This window comes from Aphelocoma coerulescens, chromosome 24 (assembly GCF_041296385.1).
Source record: "Aphelocoma coerulescens isolate FSJ_1873_10779 chromosome 24, UR_Acoe_1.0, whole genome shotgun sequence".
Lineage (NCBI taxonomy): Eukaryota > Metazoa > Chordata > Aves > Passeriformes > Corvidae > Aphelocoma > Aphelocoma coerulescens.
In genome coordinates this window covers 5,475,339-5,491,266 of record NC_091037.1, presented here as the reverse complement: position 1 = coordinate 5,491,266, position 15,928 = coordinate 5,475,339, and the positions used below count along the sequence as shown (strand labels likewise).

The following is a 15,928-nucleotide window of genomic DNA, read 5'->3' as shown; positions in this document are numbered from 1 at the left end:
GTTTTGGCATCTGCTTCCAAACAGCCTCACATTCTTTCTCAGCCTTGAGCATATTAAAATAAAGAATACAGATCTGCTTATAATGACCATAACCCATCATTTCTCCCATGTTAAAATCCATAATTATTTATCTCTTCTAACCATTTGCAGTCTGAAATAATGAAACAGTGAAGAATAACAAACTCCAAGGGAAGAACTGATCCATTTATTTTCCTACAGAGTGCCAGTGTCAGTAATGTGCCAGGGACTAGATTTGCTTCTTTTGAGGTTGCATGTGAACAAAAAGCTGGCGAGGGGTGGTGATATGTTCAGATGAGAACATAAACAAAAGCAAAAGAAACATAATCATATATTTGGCCTCTTTTGTTTGGCTCCTGGTTGTTCCTCTTCTCCCCTTTCTGTTGTAGCAGATTTTCCTCGTATTTGCAGTTTTTTGCATTCGTGACAGATTTTGTTTGGGTTTTAAAATGTGTATGTTGGAGTTACTCAGAAAACAGGGTGTTGATGCACAACACACCTTTTTTGGGGGAATGTCACTGATGAATTGTTTTGAAAATAGAAGTGTTTTATTTACAAGATGAATGCAAACATGTGGCTGTTGGAGTAAAAGGGAGAAACCATTCAAATAAGCCCATGTGTGGGAAAAGCAGCTTCAGGCTGTGCAGTTTGTGGTACTTGCTCAGCCTTTGGATGTGATAAGCCTGTGTAATGTTTCACAGCAGTTTTTTCAGGACTTAGTCTAAGTAAAATCCTTTCCCTTTCCAGAACCTCCCTCACTCTCCAGGGGACTGCAGGATGAAACCGTGGCCGCCGGAGCCACCGTCCATTTCTGGTGTGACATTCGTGGCAACCCTGCTCCAACCCTCACCTGGCTCCACAATGCAGCTCCTCTCCATCCCTCTCCACGACATTTGCCCGCAGGAAACCATCTGCAGATCTGCGGGGTCACCCTGGAGGACTCTGGCTTGTACCAGTGTGTGGCAAACAATGGAATTGGGTTTGTGCAGTCCACGGGGAGACTCCGTGTCCAGCCAGGTGGGAGCACTTGCAGCTCTCAAGAACTCGTATTAAGCATTTATACTTTAAGCTTTATTCTGTTGTGGGGGTTTTTTCCCCCCTAGATTATGAATTAATTTGTTTCAGACCACTAATCTTACAAAGAAGGTGCTTTCAGCTGGATTTTAAGAGATGTAGGGATTTCTGGGCTGGTGTGGCTACTTGATACTTAAAACCTGGATTATCAGCCACAATCAAATCAGCTTATGATTGGATTTGATGTGATTTATGCTTAAATAGAATCAGGATCCTGTTGTGTTGGATGAGCTGGTGCTCCAAGTAGTATTGGCTGCTGAGTAGTTAAGCCTGTTCCATAATCAAGTTCACACAACAATCATCAGGTTTGGGGTTAATGCACACTTCCCCTCTATCAGATTGGCAGGATCAGGTACCAGTAGTCTTTTTGATCTCTTTTCAGTCTAAGATACCTTCTAATACCCAGAGAAGTTGATTTCTGCTAGCATAAGGATGTCGGCAAGGCTGTTGCTGTCCCTTTTCTCTTCCTGTCATGCGTAGCTGAAGCTTTGAACGTCTCTGGACCAGTTATGGTTGGTGTGAGCTGTGCAGTGCCTGGCTGAGCAGAGATTTTGTGGCCAGCTTGTGTGTGGAGTGGACTAAGCCAGTCTTGCCTGCGCTGTGTTCCTCTCTGACAGTCAAGTCTTTGTCATTTAGGGAATTCAAAGTGTGGTTTGAGTGTAGGTTTTAATCGCCTTCTCTAAGGAGGAGCCTGTGCTGATCTCTTCAGTCTGGAAGGGAAGTCTGGAGATGCTGTGTAGAGAAGAAATAATTGTTAAAATGGTTGAAAAGAACCACGTGTAATTTTTAAAATCATATTGACTTGTTCTGGTATTAAGTGCCATTTCCCTTAGCTGAATTCATTCTTTGGTTGTATTTCCCCCCAGGCAAAGACTCTGTCCCCATCATCATCTCTTCCCCAGTGAACACCACCGTGGTGGCTGGCGGGGACGTGACCCTGTTCTGCAATGCCACCGGCCTGCCCGCACCTCTGATCCGCTGGTACGACAGCAGAGGCCTTGTGCTCAGCCACCCCACTCAAGTGCTTCACCCCAAACCTCAGAGGCCTCCCCCAGCAGGGACAGAGCCCTCCTGCCTGTCCGTGCCCCGGCTGGGCTGGGGCTCCCTGCGCCTGAGGAACGTGACCCCTGAGCGTGCCGGGGAGTTCCGCTGCGAAGCCATCAACGAGCACGGCTCTGCCCTCTCCACTGCCTTCCTGACAGTCGGTAAGTGGAAGCCCCAAACTGCCCTCTTGGCTCCCTGATTTAGGTGAGAAATGCCTCAAAATAAGAAATGAGTGGCAGGTGGGTGGGGTGGAGTCTCAGGGAAAGGAAGCAGAGAAGTCTTAGTTGTCTTCATGGACCAGTTCCTCCCTCCCACCTTAGGCAAAGGAGAAATGCAGTGTGCAAGGCATGGACTTAGCATCTTATATGTGATAAAAACTATCTGAGGGTGGTATTTTTTATTTATTTCTTGAAATTGCTACTAGGAAAAGACAGTACTTACACTAAAGCAAGATGGGAAAGAGCCTTTCCTCACATTGCAATATTATGTGACATTAATAACAGGTTTGAGCTCCCCCAAGTTCCCTTCACAAGAATTGAGATACAGATTTTTAGTTACATGAAGTTACTTAAGTTTCTCAGTTCTTTCAGCACCTTGCCTTAGTTAATTTAGCTGAATGCCAGGGAGATTTCAGGTCAGTGGGATTTAATATGTGGCCCCATATTTAAAGTTCTTTGGTTAGAGTTTAAAACTCCTGTAAATAACATGAAAAGATGCTTAAAGGTTCACTTAGGGGATAAAAAGAAAGAAGAAACCTCAAGAAAGTGATCCCATCATGTAGTTTTATAAATCAGTTATTTTTGGACCTTGCTGAGTGGAAACACGAAACTAAATATCATCCCAGAATTCAGCCTGTGTTAAAGAGAAAAATCCCACTGCTTTGCCTCAGAATTTTATGGCAGTGAGTTCAATTTTAATGCTTTGTTTATTAACTTTTATCGGTTTCTAATACGTTGTACTGGCTGCTGATTATGGTGCAGAGGGTGGTTAAGGCATTTGGTTTTGATATAAAAGTCCCTGAGGAATTTCTGGGAGCTGTTAGGGGTTTAGAACAGCTCCCAGCCATGCCAAAGACATGCTCAGACACTCAGCTGTTTAACGAAGAATTCCTGCCAGGTAACACTTCCGAAGCACCTGAATGACTTCAGCTGGGATTCCAGTGCATTTCTTTGGTAGAAGGATCAGCTTAAGCACCTCTCAGCCTCAGTACCTGGTCCCGTAATTTGCCTTGTCCCAGCACACAGTAAGAGAGCCCACTTGGCTGAAAAATGTATCTTTTTTTTTTTTCCTTCTGCTGGATCTGTTCCAGGCTGTGATTCATTGCATGGTCTTACAGCAGGCAGGACAACTTCAGCTGCCATCATAGTGAGAAACCACCAAAATGTAAAATGATGCCTCGGGATCCAGTACCCATGGCCCTCCCTTTTTTGAGTCTTTTTTAGACAGTTGTGGGGCTAGCCTGCATGGCAGGAGCTTCCCAGAGCTACTGAACACAAGGTTAAATCTCCAAAATAACTTCATCTAGTGGAAATGATGGAGAAAAATATAATGCAGGCAGTCTGAGTAGCAGGAGAGGGAGTGAAAAACACAAGAAGGAGCATTTAGTCTGTGCAGGTGGGTGTTCCAGGGGCTAACGGGCTGGAGTTGCTCCTGCAGGAACCTTAGAGAAGCTTTGAGAAGTCCTAAGGTGATTTGAAACACTTGCCAGGTGTGGGTGACCTCACTGATGTGCTGCCTTCAGGTTTTCGGAGGACTTTCCCAGCCTGTGCTGAGGTATTTGGAGAGCTGGCGAGCAGGGAGGATCGTCTGGCCTGGAAGGTGTCCATGCCCATGGCAGTGGAGTGGAACTGGATGGCCTTTAAGGTCCCTTCCAACCCAAATCGTTCTAAGATTCTATGAATACCTTCTTTTAATGCCCAAATCTGGGACATTCAGTCCTTCTCTGGTTGCTGGTGGGGTCAGGATTTTGGGCACATGCAGCCTTTGGCCTGACCCAGCTCAGTGCTACTGGTGTTCCCAGTGGGATTGGGAAGCCGAGGAAGAAAAATCTCCATGGCTAAGGGGAAAGGGATGGCACTGAGAGCAGCAGCCAAAAAAAGTTGCAAAATGACACGGCAGCAGAGAGAAGGCTGATGTGCTGGGTTATATGGGTAGTAATTATACCAGAAACTTTGCAAAAAGAGCTTAGATCTGAATTACTTAATGGGAATTGTTACCCAGGGATTGTTTTCCAAAGCAAAAATACAACAACCCGGCAGTTGTTGACGACTCCCCTCCCGCAGCAATAAACACAGCGCTGGCTGTGGGTCTGCTGTCACCAGCTGAAACCACAACTCATTCTCCACTCCAAGAGTCCGTGTCCCCAGTGCCAGCAGGCGTCAAACCAAACCGTGCCCACCCACACCCTCGGGGTCCACCACGGTGCTGAGGGCCTTCCACCTCCTCCCATTTGTTTCCAATATCAGGCTCTTCCCGCTGCTCCTCTGACAGCAGAGATACCCTTTAGTTCGGGGATTGTTCTGGGAGTGTCTGGCGTTTTAAGACCATCTGGCTTTGGGGACATCCTCCCCGTGTTTTTCCCTTCTTCCTGTCACTGAATTCTGTGGCATTGCTAAATAAATGAGAAGAAACAAACAAGGAATGCTCGCCGGGAGCGTGTCTTCAATTTGAAAAGAGAACTTTCCTTCCCAGCTTTTTAAAAAGTGGCCAAAAATAGCAGCCACACTTGCTGCTGGTATTTTAATGGAGGTTTGAAGGAATCTGAGTCAGCCAGGCTAACACTGCCTAGGCTTTACATTACCAAGGAATTTGTTTGTTTTGTAAACCAAGTTCCCTTCATTCCCTTCCCCTTCCAGACCCCGGCACGTAACATAAACCTACACAAATCTGAAAGGACGGACAGGGCTCCGAACATCTGGCTGTCCTGCTGCTGCCGTGTGCAGCCTTGAGGAGCTGAGCTGCTTCCCAAACTTTCTTTGCTTTAAGTACTGACGTTTTCTTGTCCTGGATAATCTCACATGTCCAACCTGCCATCCTTTTCCTGCCTGGAATTCTGATGAGCCCTGCATCAGCCAAACAGGGCTTTTTTTAAATCTTGTGGCCTCTTTTAGACTACTGATACAGTATAGATTTTTTTTTTTTTCATATCAGCAAAAGTAAATAGGATGGAGGAGGCTGGAGAAGGATTTCTGGAAATGCGCTGGTATTAAATTGCATGTAGATCTTCCTGTAAACTGAGTTTATTCTCAGCATAAATTTTCAAATGAAGTAGTTGAGTTGTGCAGCTTTCAAAGCTTCTCCAAATTACAGCTAAAACCTCAGAAACTGGGGTAGGAGAATGTCCTCTTGTGTGCATGCCAGTGCAGGCCATGAAAAGTTCCTTGTACAACGGCGTACAAATTACTCTGTTTGTCTCACAAATTTAGCTATATACTTATATATTTCTTTTAACATGCATTGCCATGACTTAGTTTAGTGGAGATACAGTCAAACTGTGCCTGTAGACCTTGAGTTTCAGGTTTTCACTCTTTGCTACTGTGAAAAAAACACCAAACCAAATAAAAACAAACCAAACCCCACTGCTGTGCCCTGAAAAAACACCCAGGCCACAGCTTGGCACCAGGCTCAGATCTGTGTGGGCACCTCTGGACCTGGCGTTTTGCAGCAGGGCTTGTTTGGAAATGTCAGTCTGAAGTGATTTAGTGTCCCCTCGGCACGGGGTGAACGTACGTCATCGTGGGGATGTAACCAGACCCTCCCGTTGCAGTTCCTCCAGCAACTGGCACGAGAGCAGGAGAAACAGCTCCTCTGGAGCTTGCCCAGAGCGACGAGAGCGGCGGCGACTTTGGTGCAGAAATGGCATTTTCAAGCTCGCCTCCAACAAAATCGCCTCTGGATGCAGCGGCGATGGAAAAAGCATCGAGCGCGGCTGCCCCGCCCGAGGCCCCCATCATCCTGAGCCCCCCGCAGACGCCGAAGCCGGACACCTACAGCCTGGTGTGGCGGCCGGGCCGCGCCGGGGGCCTGCCCATCAACGCCTACTTTGTCAAATACCGCAAGGTACCGTCCCCAGTGCGCCGGGCGGGGACACGGCGCAGTTCTCTGGGTTTCTCAAGGAACCAGCAGTGCTGGTGTTAACCAGGACGTGGGCTCAGGCCAGAGGGAGCAAACATGTCGTTGAAGCACAGCGTTGCTGTGCCCACACAGCTTGTTTGAGGGCTGGCTGAGGTTGTCACAAATACACTGGTCTGTGTAGTTTTAAGTGAGATTTATCCAGGATTTTCTGTCCTTTACGGTGTCATTATGGGGGATGGGGCTCCAGGGTGTGTTGTGTGCAACGTTAGCGGGGTTAAAAATGCATTTATGTGAGCAAGCTTGAATCTGTGTGTGAGAGCAGAAGGGAAGCTGGGTTTTACCTTAGTACGTCACTGAGTTTGCTGCTCTGCGTCCCAAAGGGACTCAATTAAACTGAACTTACCAAATAGGAAGGTGAACTAAAATTTGTGGGGCAGTACCTACTATGGCATTAAAAATGGTGTGTCAACACTGAGCTCTTTTGCTAACATCCCATGCTGGGATTCCTGGGGTCTCTTGTGCAGAGCCAGGATTTGGATTCTGTGATCTTTGTGGGCCACTTTCAGCTCAGGAGATTCTGTGAGTCTAAAGTCAGAACCAAGCAATGCCTGCATCTGTTCTTCCAAGCAAACCAGTTTTCTGCCTGGCAAAGCTGTTTGATTTCTTTTTCATAAGCTTTTTAATCCTCTACATCCTGATCTTGTCTTAGCCTGGAGGGAATGCTTAGATTTTTGACCTGTTGGTTCCTGAAAACCAGGTGCCAGAGTTTGTTGGTGATAATTTTTCATCCAAAGGCAGTTGGTTCACATAAGCCCTGGAAGCTCTGAATGCTTTTTTGACCTTTTTGACGCTCTCCCTTCTCTCACACCAATCCTTTCCACATTAAATGTGCTCACTCATGCGTTTCTCGGCAGTGAATTTATCCTGGTTTTTAGGGTGGTGCTCTCTTTGTGTCATTAAATTATTTTATTGATTTCCCTCTTTTAATAGAGGAAAAAAAAGATGGGGGAATAAAAGCCTTGGAGTGGTTTTGCTGTAGAAGAAAATAGTTGAACAAAGACCTTTGGCATAACCTTTGATAATCCACAGTGTTTAGATCTGCCTCCAATGTTTTATTAAAGTCTTATATTGTTTAGTAGTTTATTTTTGGTGGAATCTTTGTCTTTTCCTTTGGGATTTGGGGTAATGTTTTCCTGCAAAGGTCAAGCATTAAGAGACTACCCAGAATGTCTTTCTTTTCTTTAACAGAGCTGGTGGTTTCACTGCTAAGTTAAAAAGTGATTTTGTTTTAAAAAAAAGGAAACATGCATTGATAAACCCAAATCTTTGGTCTCCCTGACTTTTTTCCCAGCCTTAAGGAATAACTAAGACATACTTTTTGCCAATAAATATTTTAAAATGCTGAAGTACAGGGAAACCTGGGCTAGTGTGCAGGGAAAATCTCCTTCTCATTAGGGTCCAGCCCTTTAGTAGCACACAGCTGAAGGCTGACTGAAAATCATTCGGCCTCTTGCGTGAAAACGAAAAAAAAAGGTCAAAACCAAGTGCGTGTATGTGTGTGGAGAGAGAGAGAGAGAAAAGGCCATCCAAGGAGTGCTGTGAAAGTGGGTGCAAAGCGTGAGCAGCCCCAGGCTCCGAGTGCTCCCGCGCTGACCGGTTTCTCCCTGTGTGCGCAGCTGGAGGACGGCGTGAGCGCGGCGGGCGGCTGGCACACGGTGCGGGTGCCCGGCAGCGAGAACGAGCTGCGCCTCACCGAGCTGGAGCCCTCCAGCCTCTACGAAGTGCTGATGGTGGCCAGGAGCGCCGCCGGCGAGGGCCAGCCGGCCATGCTGACGTTCCGCACCAGCAAGGGTAGGTGCAGCACAATGTGCCCTGTGTCCCGGCCTTCCAGAGACATTTATTTAATGACATCAGTCGTTTAATGGCATCTGCTAAGCCATATGTGAAATATTCTGCAGTTTATTTGCTAAGGAACAGCCTCTAATAGCTAAAATTGCTGTAGGGCAAACTTCCCTGAGCGTGAGGCTGTTGGTAAGTAGAAGCTATTAAAAGCTTAATAATATTATTTTTGGGGTGATTGTTAAGATTTGTACTGGGAGGTTCCTCTTGCTTTAAGGAGCAAAGTCAGGGGCAGCCTGTCCCTGTTGAGGTTTTTCAGAGAATCACAGAAGAAACTCTGCACCATCGAATTTTCATGTATCAACAAAGCTGCTCCTGGTTTGCTCTGCAGATGCCTCAGTGACATTCTCTGCTCACCACGAGCCAGATGTTCTGATAGTTGTGTGCAGACAGCAACAAGCACTACATTTCTAATTAGAGCATTTTTTCTTTCAAGCTTGGACGCTGGTGCCTGTGCTCTTTAGCACACAAACAAGTAGATATTTTTCATACTACTGTCCAAGAATGGCTTTTATGTGACAGAGGGCAGGGTTAGATGGGATATTTGGAATAAATTCTTCCTGGTGAGAGTGGTGAGGCCCTGGCACAGGGTGCCCAGAGAAGCTGTGGCTGCCCCATCACTGCAAGTGTCCAAGGCCAGGTTGGATGGGACTTGGAGCAACCTGGCATCGTGGAAGGTGTCCCTGCCCATGGGGGTGGAACAACATGAGCTTAAAGGTCTCTTCCAGCTCAAACCCTTCTGGAATTCTGTGAAGGACAGGATAGCTTAAAATTTTATTAAGACTTACACAAAGAAACCTCTAACACAGGAGTTCTTCTCCTGCTCCCCCTTCATAGGCTGTGTCCTACCATGAGGCCAAACACCACTGTGGGGGGCCACAGTCATCCCCAGCCTGTTCTGAGCTGTCCTCTTCCTTGCACAGACCCTTGGAGAAGGAGCCTGAGTCGTCTCCATAGAAAACCCCACACTTACCTGATGTTTTGCCCTACACCTCCTCCCTTTATCATCACAGGCTGCACATTCTTCCACCCCACCTTTCTCCACGAGTCAGGTTACCCCAGGGTATTGTATCAAACTGTGGCAAAATCCCATTCCACCTGTACTTTTCCATAAAAGACATCCTAGTGTTCATACTCGTGTTCCTCCTACTACCAATCCTCCCAGCTTACTGGGGGACTGAGGAAACTTCACACCAGCAAAGCCACTTGTCACAGCCCATCGTATTAAACCCAGATGATGCTTCTTGTTCACTGTGCTGTGCTCAATCCCTGGCAAACTTGGAGGAGTCAGTACTGCTACCCCTACTGCCACAGGTCAGAAGCCCTCTCAGCCTGGTGTGCTGGCTCCAGCTGCTTCCACAGCATTTTTACTCCTTCTCTAGACATGGATTTCAGGTGATGTTGGAGGATTTCAGGGATTTCATCACCTGGTGGTGTTGTGATGAGTGGGCTCGGCAGCACAGGCAGGAGCTGGTGGCATCTCCACTAAGCGCTGTGGATGTCAGTACTGCAAATGGACAGTCATTCACCCACAGCAGAGGCCCTGGGCTGGTGTGGAAAATCTCTCCTGCTCTCCCAGAGAAACTCCCTGATTGCTATCCTGACTGTTCAGCTTGGGATGTGGAGCCAGGGCAGCACTGTAGCGAGTAGAGTGAGCGTATAGTGAGCATTGACAAACAGCATTTCCTTATACAGGCCCTACACTGATGTACTGTCTGTCAAATCTTCTTAGAAAGAACATCATCCTCGAAAAACACACAGGCTCCATCTCCACCTGCAGGAATCCCTAAACATCCCATTGTTCCTGAAGGCACAAATAATTTCGGTGTCATCCTTCCGGACCTGTCTCGCCACAGTGGAGGTAGGAGCGTGGATGGTTTGTGATTCGGGTGCTAAAAGTTGTATTGCAAAGAGCTGCATCTGAGTTAACCTGTGTTTATGACAGCTCCAGGTGCTTGTATTGCCTCCTCTATTTCCTGTTTATTCTGAGGCTGCTCTGTTACACAGGCTATTTCCAAGGATGCTGCTGCCTGCATGGGTGGCTCTCGAAAAAACAAGAGAATTTTCACTTACAACCCATGTTCTTGCTGCATGTTTTTAAACCTGTGGTTTCTTTTTGCTAAATACTCTGTTTTTCTCTTTCCTTCCACTGAGAAAGAGCCAGGGGAAGAGGGGGAAATGGGAAATGGCTGTGTCAGAGCTTTAAGTTCTCGAAAGTGCATGGTATCTGTTCTGAATGTTCTCCCGTGGCTTCCCAGGGATAGGCTTATTTCTGGTGGTGAGGAGATACAAGCGCTTCCCAGTAGGTGTGACATTTGGCCTGGTTTCCAGTGAAAAGAGCACGTTTATAGTCCTTTTTCTCACCCCCCCTGCCCCCCAGCCTTTGAACTCCTTGGTCTGGTTCAGGCAGATTTACTCAGGGGCTGAGATCTCAAAGGTATCTAAAATTTGGGGTAAAGCCAAAGGTGAGTGGAGAGGTTTAATAACACAGGCGAGGAGCCGAGCGTTGCGTGCTTGTGGCAGCACTGAATGTCAGAGGAGCCTTACTCGTGCCTGGCTGCAAATGCTCAGCTGCTTCATGCCCCAGAGCTGCCAACCTGCTGCTCCTTGCTTCACTCCTCAGCGCCAGCTCCATGTTCATGAATCCAGGCTGGTTTAGTAAAGCCTCACAGCTCTTACAACCAGATTTACTAACAGCCCTCTTTCCCTTCTCTCTGTCCCGCTGCTGCCTGTAACTTCAGTGAGTTCTGTAAGTATATCCTGGTGCATGCTTTGTTCACTCTTCCTTCTCATTTCTCCAGCACTGGTTGATGTGGATGGGTTGAAGTTTCATTGGGTCTGGGGGAGTTTTGGGGGCTTGAAAATAATAGCCATGTTTTTCCTGTTCACTTAGTGTATGTGTCTGTTTCCATGTAGAAGTGGTTGGAATAGTGCAATGCCATATAATTTTTTAATATTGTATCGATAAGATAATCAATTCCTCTGTTGTCTGCTCATCATCCATCCTTTCCAGCAGAGTAAGGGCAGTGGTGATTTCAGGAGGATTTAAGATTCTCCTTGCTAATACGGGAAATCCAACATAATCAGCAACGAGTCTAATCCGTTGTTCCCGAAAATTAAGTTTCGGCTGACTCTAATCCTCTCGTAACCGAATTTCCCGTTTCAGTTCCAGAAGCTCCCGACCGACCCACGATATCCACGGCATCGGAATCATCCGTCTACGTCACGTGGATCCCCCGCGCCAACGGGGGCTCCCCCATCACTGCCTTCAAAGTGGAGTACAAACGCCTGGGTCGCAACAGCGACTGGCTCATCGCAGCTGGCAACATCTCTCCTTCCAAGCTGTCTGTGGAAGTTCGGAACTTGGAGCCAGGTATTAGAAATGGTCTTTCATTACTGCGGCTCCTCGTTTTTTTCGTTTTAACTTCTGCTTGGATTACCCCGTTTCTGCTCTATTAGGTTTGGGTTTTGTGTATGGCCTAGGAGCTTGTTACATGAATTCAAGTTGATTTCTGGCTTTCCAAGTGGAAAAAAACCCCACCATAATTTAATACTTGTTCGTGTGGAGAGGAGGGTTGTGTATCACTGCTATTTTTAACTTAATTGTCCTTCTAGTGAACACTCAGAATGTGGAGAAAAATGCATTAATGGAAAAACGTCTGTCCTGACTTCTTCCAGTGTCCAACCCTGAAAACTCAGGCAAAAAGCATGAGAGAAAAGGGAGTGGATGGTGATAGAGGGATCCTTTGAAGCATCTTCTCAGTGCCCACCAGTTTAGGGACTTCCTGACTGATGGAGGCATCTCCATCTGTGTGTACAATACCCTTTGGATTTTCCTTGAGTGACTTCTAGAAGCTGTTTACATCTCCACATCAGTCTGTGGCAAGACCTCCTCTGCTTTTTCTAACTGGATGCTGTGCATAAAGCACTTCCTAATCCATTTAGTCTCTCCTTGAATCCTCTTTCTAGCGCTTGTTTTGCTATGAGGGCTTCTTTCTTCCACTCTTTCCCTTAAAAGGAGAAATGTATAGGTTCCGAGTGATCGCAGTGAACAACTACGGGGAGAGCCCCCGGAGCGCCGCGTCGCGCCCGTACCAAGTGGCCGGATTCACCAGCCGCTTCTCCAGCCGGCCCATCGCCGGGCCGCACATCGCCTACACCGAAGCCATCAGCGACACCCAGATCATGCTAAAGTGGACGGTGGGTATAACAGTCTCCTGTTCTTCTCTTCCCTGTGCAATTTGTGCTGCTGGGGCTGTTCAAAGTGGAGCATTAGGAGCTGTTTGCAGAGTGGTGAGTGGTGGTTTTCCTCCCCCTGAGTTCTGGACGTGATCGTGTTCCTAGGATGGGGCTGAGACACTTCATGTCCATATAGTAGAACTGGGGGACTTAGTGGGACATGTGTCTCTCGAGCCCTTTGCCCCCATTTCCAGACCCTTTTTCCCCACTCGGAGGCAGCCCTGTCAGTTGTCTGTTGCCTTTTGCACCATCTCCCAGCTTCCCTCCACCCCGCTCCCCTCCTGGCTCCCCGGGGACCCCACACACCTCTCCTCGGGTTACGCCAGATGTGCCCAACCGGCAGCTCCAGTGAGGGGCTGCAGCCGCCCCAGTCCACCTGCTCTGGCACAGACATATCAGAGGCACCAGTGGGCTTAACTCTGTCCCAAGCCCCGTTCATGCCATGAGTTGTGAGTTGGCTCCGTTTCCTGCAATTCCTGCTGCTTTTGTCAATCCAGGCTGGGGTGGCTGGGAGTGTGTTTCAAACCCGCCGTCTTCCCTCACATCCAGTGGAGGTTTCATGTTAGAGAAACATTTTCCTTTCCCCTGTTACCTCGTCTATTGTAAACAAGTACTTTAAAGTCCTTATTGAAACCCACAGAAATTCTTTGCTCTTGTTTTGAAATCTAACCCCCTGGTATACTTTGGAGGATTTAATGTGTAGAGTTCCCAGTGTTAGTTTGCTCTGCTAGCTCAGCCTTAAGAGATGTTAAGGATAATAAACTTAAAATAACCTCTAGTTCCTCAGGAGGCTGCATAACTTAAAGTAAAAGATTCTGAGCTGATTTTTAGAGTGACCTTAACTCTTTCTGAAGAGTTTTATGGTTTAAACTTTTCCATTTCCATTAATCATGCAGATTTTCAGGCAGTGCATGGTCAAACCCTAACTGAGGGTTTGGGAAGTGACGTGGGAGGAAAGTGTCAGCCCGAGCTCAGTCTCTTGTCCCCATCCCACTCTGGCTACTCCAAGGAGTTCAATCACCTTTGCTTGCACAACCTTATTAAAAATATTCATCTTTCCAGAGCATGACATACTCGGTGATGACAACTCAGCAGGACTCAGTTACATTTTTTTTCTCCTCTCATGCAGTCTTTTAAAATTCTTTTGCAGTACATCACATCGAGCAACAACAACACTCCCATCCAAGGATTTTACATCTATTACCGGCCTACAGACAGCGACAACGACAGCGACTACAAGCGGGATATTGTGGACGGTACGGTGCCGGGCACGCGTGCTTGGAGCGCTGCTCCATGGGGAAGGACACCCTGTAGCCATGTTGGCTGTGTTTATATGAAATCTAAACTGCTTTTCCCAAGCAAAGTCTTGACAATATATCTCACAGGAGGAGCTATCTCAACCACCTAACGTCGGGTTTTGCCCACACGTGAGCTGGTTTCTTCCTGCTGAAGCCTCTTTGACGGGGAAAAAGCTTGGGAACTAAAGGCTGGGTTTAGGTCTGGCTTGTTAGACAGCTGCAAATCCTTAATGAAGGTCTATTTAAACTGGTGTAGCTTCAAGTTGTATAAAGAGAAAGCAGTGTAAATGAGGTTTAACCCAGGATAAAAACATCTGGGTTACAGACTGTATTAACAACTAGCTGGCTTTTAAAATTATTTACCCCAGCATGGACTTTCTGAGCTGGTTGTACCTCGTGTGTAATTGCCCTTCTCTCCTCGTACTTTGCCTAATCACTTCTCCTGCTATAAGGAAGTTGCTTTTAGCCTCAAGTGCTGTAGCACTCTGCAAATGCAGGTATGTTTGTGCTTCATTCTGCCTTTTAATCAAGTTATTTTTTTCCCCTGTGCACATTAGATCATCTTTTTCCTGGAAGAAGTTATTAGATAATGTCTATATTAGTCCAGAAGTGGAAAACCCTTTTAAAAATATATTATTTAATGTCCTTATTGCTCGGGCTGAGCAAATGCAGTGATCTCATTCTGGCCCGATGACGTTAATTATTTTTTTCCCCCTCATTTATTCAGTTACAAGAGGAATTGGCCTTTATTTTGAAAATTTTCCCCTGCCAGACAATACTGCACATAGTACTTTGATGCATGACATAAGCTTTTGCACACTATAAAGCTATTAAAGATCCAGAGTTTGAGCTCAGAGGCTTTAAAGAACCCTGTGCAGGCTGCACCTTCATCTGCAAATGTATTTTAGCCTTTGCTAGACAGAACTTGTGTGTTTATAAATCTTATACACTGAGCAGTTAGTTGTTTAAGTGGGCTCCACTGTGCTGTGAAATTAGCTTGTTTCGGGTTTTTTTTCCGAGCGTGTGTGTATTGAACTCTTTGTGGCAGTCTGAAACCATTAGCAGCTGCTCCGCTCTGCCAGAGCCTGCAACAGAAATCACTTGGTGGAAAGATTTAAACTTCAACTTTTCTTTACTGTGCTCCCCTAAATTAGCTTTTCAGGAGGGGAAAAAAAAAAAGGAGAGAGAACTATTTTCAATTAAGTTGTGATTGGAAGCACTTGATGTGAAATATGTAGAGGAACATGTGACTTAAGGTATTTTTGCCATAAATCACTTGTTCTTCCCTTTTTTCCCCCCTCTGTTACCTTTGAATTAATCTGGTTTTTGACAGGGAATTTTATCTTGAAATGACTGCATGAGTTGTGGAAAAAGTGTTGTGATGCCTGTGCTAGCTAAGTGCTTGCCGCAGGCTTTCCTCACCGCTTCCTGTTAAGTCTTGTCTTTCGAGACATTCAAAACTCTGCAGAAACCTTTTTTTTCCCCCTTATAAATGCCGCTACAGGCAAAATCAGATTTTATTTGAAGGAAAAAACAAGCAAAAAGCTTGACTCTGATGGCTCCTCCGTATCTCTCAGCCGCTTTAAGCAAAAGCAAAAAAATCACCCCTGTCCTGCATTTGTCTGTTTCTGGTCTGAATTTCTCTGTTTCGAGGATCGTGGAGATTGAATTTTAAATGTAAATGCAGTCTGATGTCAGTTGTTTAAATGTTTTCCCTTGCTAATGGTGCACGAAGAGGACAGTTAAAGTGCCTGTACTGATTCCAGTTCCACTAATGGTTTGAAGCGGAAACCTAAAACCTGGTGTAGTAATTACCGAAAGGAATGCTTGGGGGTGGGGGCGCCGGGAAAAGCGAGTCTGAATCTTGGGAAAACGTGCGATTTAGGGAAAGGCGGTTCCAGCTTCAGCCAGGGCTTGTCCACCCTCACTGGGACGTGCAGCAGGCCAGAGCTGGACACGAACCGTGCGGGGCAGCCCCTTGTCCGGAGGGGCCCTCCTGGGTATCCCCCACCCTACTGGGGCCAGGCAGAGGGTCTGGAGCTGGGCTGGGTCCCGGAGGAGTTTGAGCAGCGTCACGGTGACAGCCCCTGCCCGCCGAGCACGCCCGAGTCTTTTTATTAATGCTTAAATCAGTAGGTGGTAGACAGTTCCTTAGAAACAGTGGAAACAGTTCAAGGTGGTATTTTCCAAGAGGGATTAAGAGCACTCAAACAGTTAATTAAACTCCTTAAAAAAAAAAAAAAAAAAGAGAAAAAAAAAAAGAGAAAAAAAAGGGTCGCTGT

The 15,928-nt window shown here is 46.6% G+C and overlaps 1 protein-coding gene across 4 annotated transcripts in view; it reads left to right on the top strand.

Moving 5' to 3' along the window:
* CDON (cell adhesion associated, oncogene regulated) overlaps positions 1–15,928 on the top strand; it is a 55,166-nt gene that overhangs the window by 26,192 nt on the left and 13,046 nt on the right. For all 4 annotated transcript variants that reach the window (XR_011146571.1, XR_011146572.1, XR_011146570.1 and 1 more), the window contains exons 7-14: positions 766–1,035; positions 1,959–2,297; positions 5,903–6,195; positions 7,887–8,061; positions 9,842–9,970; positions 11,276–11,482; positions 12,128–12,309; positions 13,499–13,604. Coding sequence is in view for 1 of the 4 variants with exons in the window: in XM_068994599.1 (XP_068850700.1) it covers positions 766–1,035; positions 1,959–2,297; positions 5,903–6,195; positions 7,887–8,061; positions 9,842–9,970; positions 11,276–11,482; positions 12,128–12,309; positions 13,499–13,604 (1,701 nt within the window). In the remaining 3 variants the exon portion in view is untranslated. The remainder of the gene's footprint in view (positions 1–765; positions 1,036–1,958; positions 2,298–5,902; positions 6,196–7,886; positions 8,062–9,841; positions 9,971–11,275; positions 11,483–12,127; positions 12,310–13,498; positions 13,605–15,928) is intronic.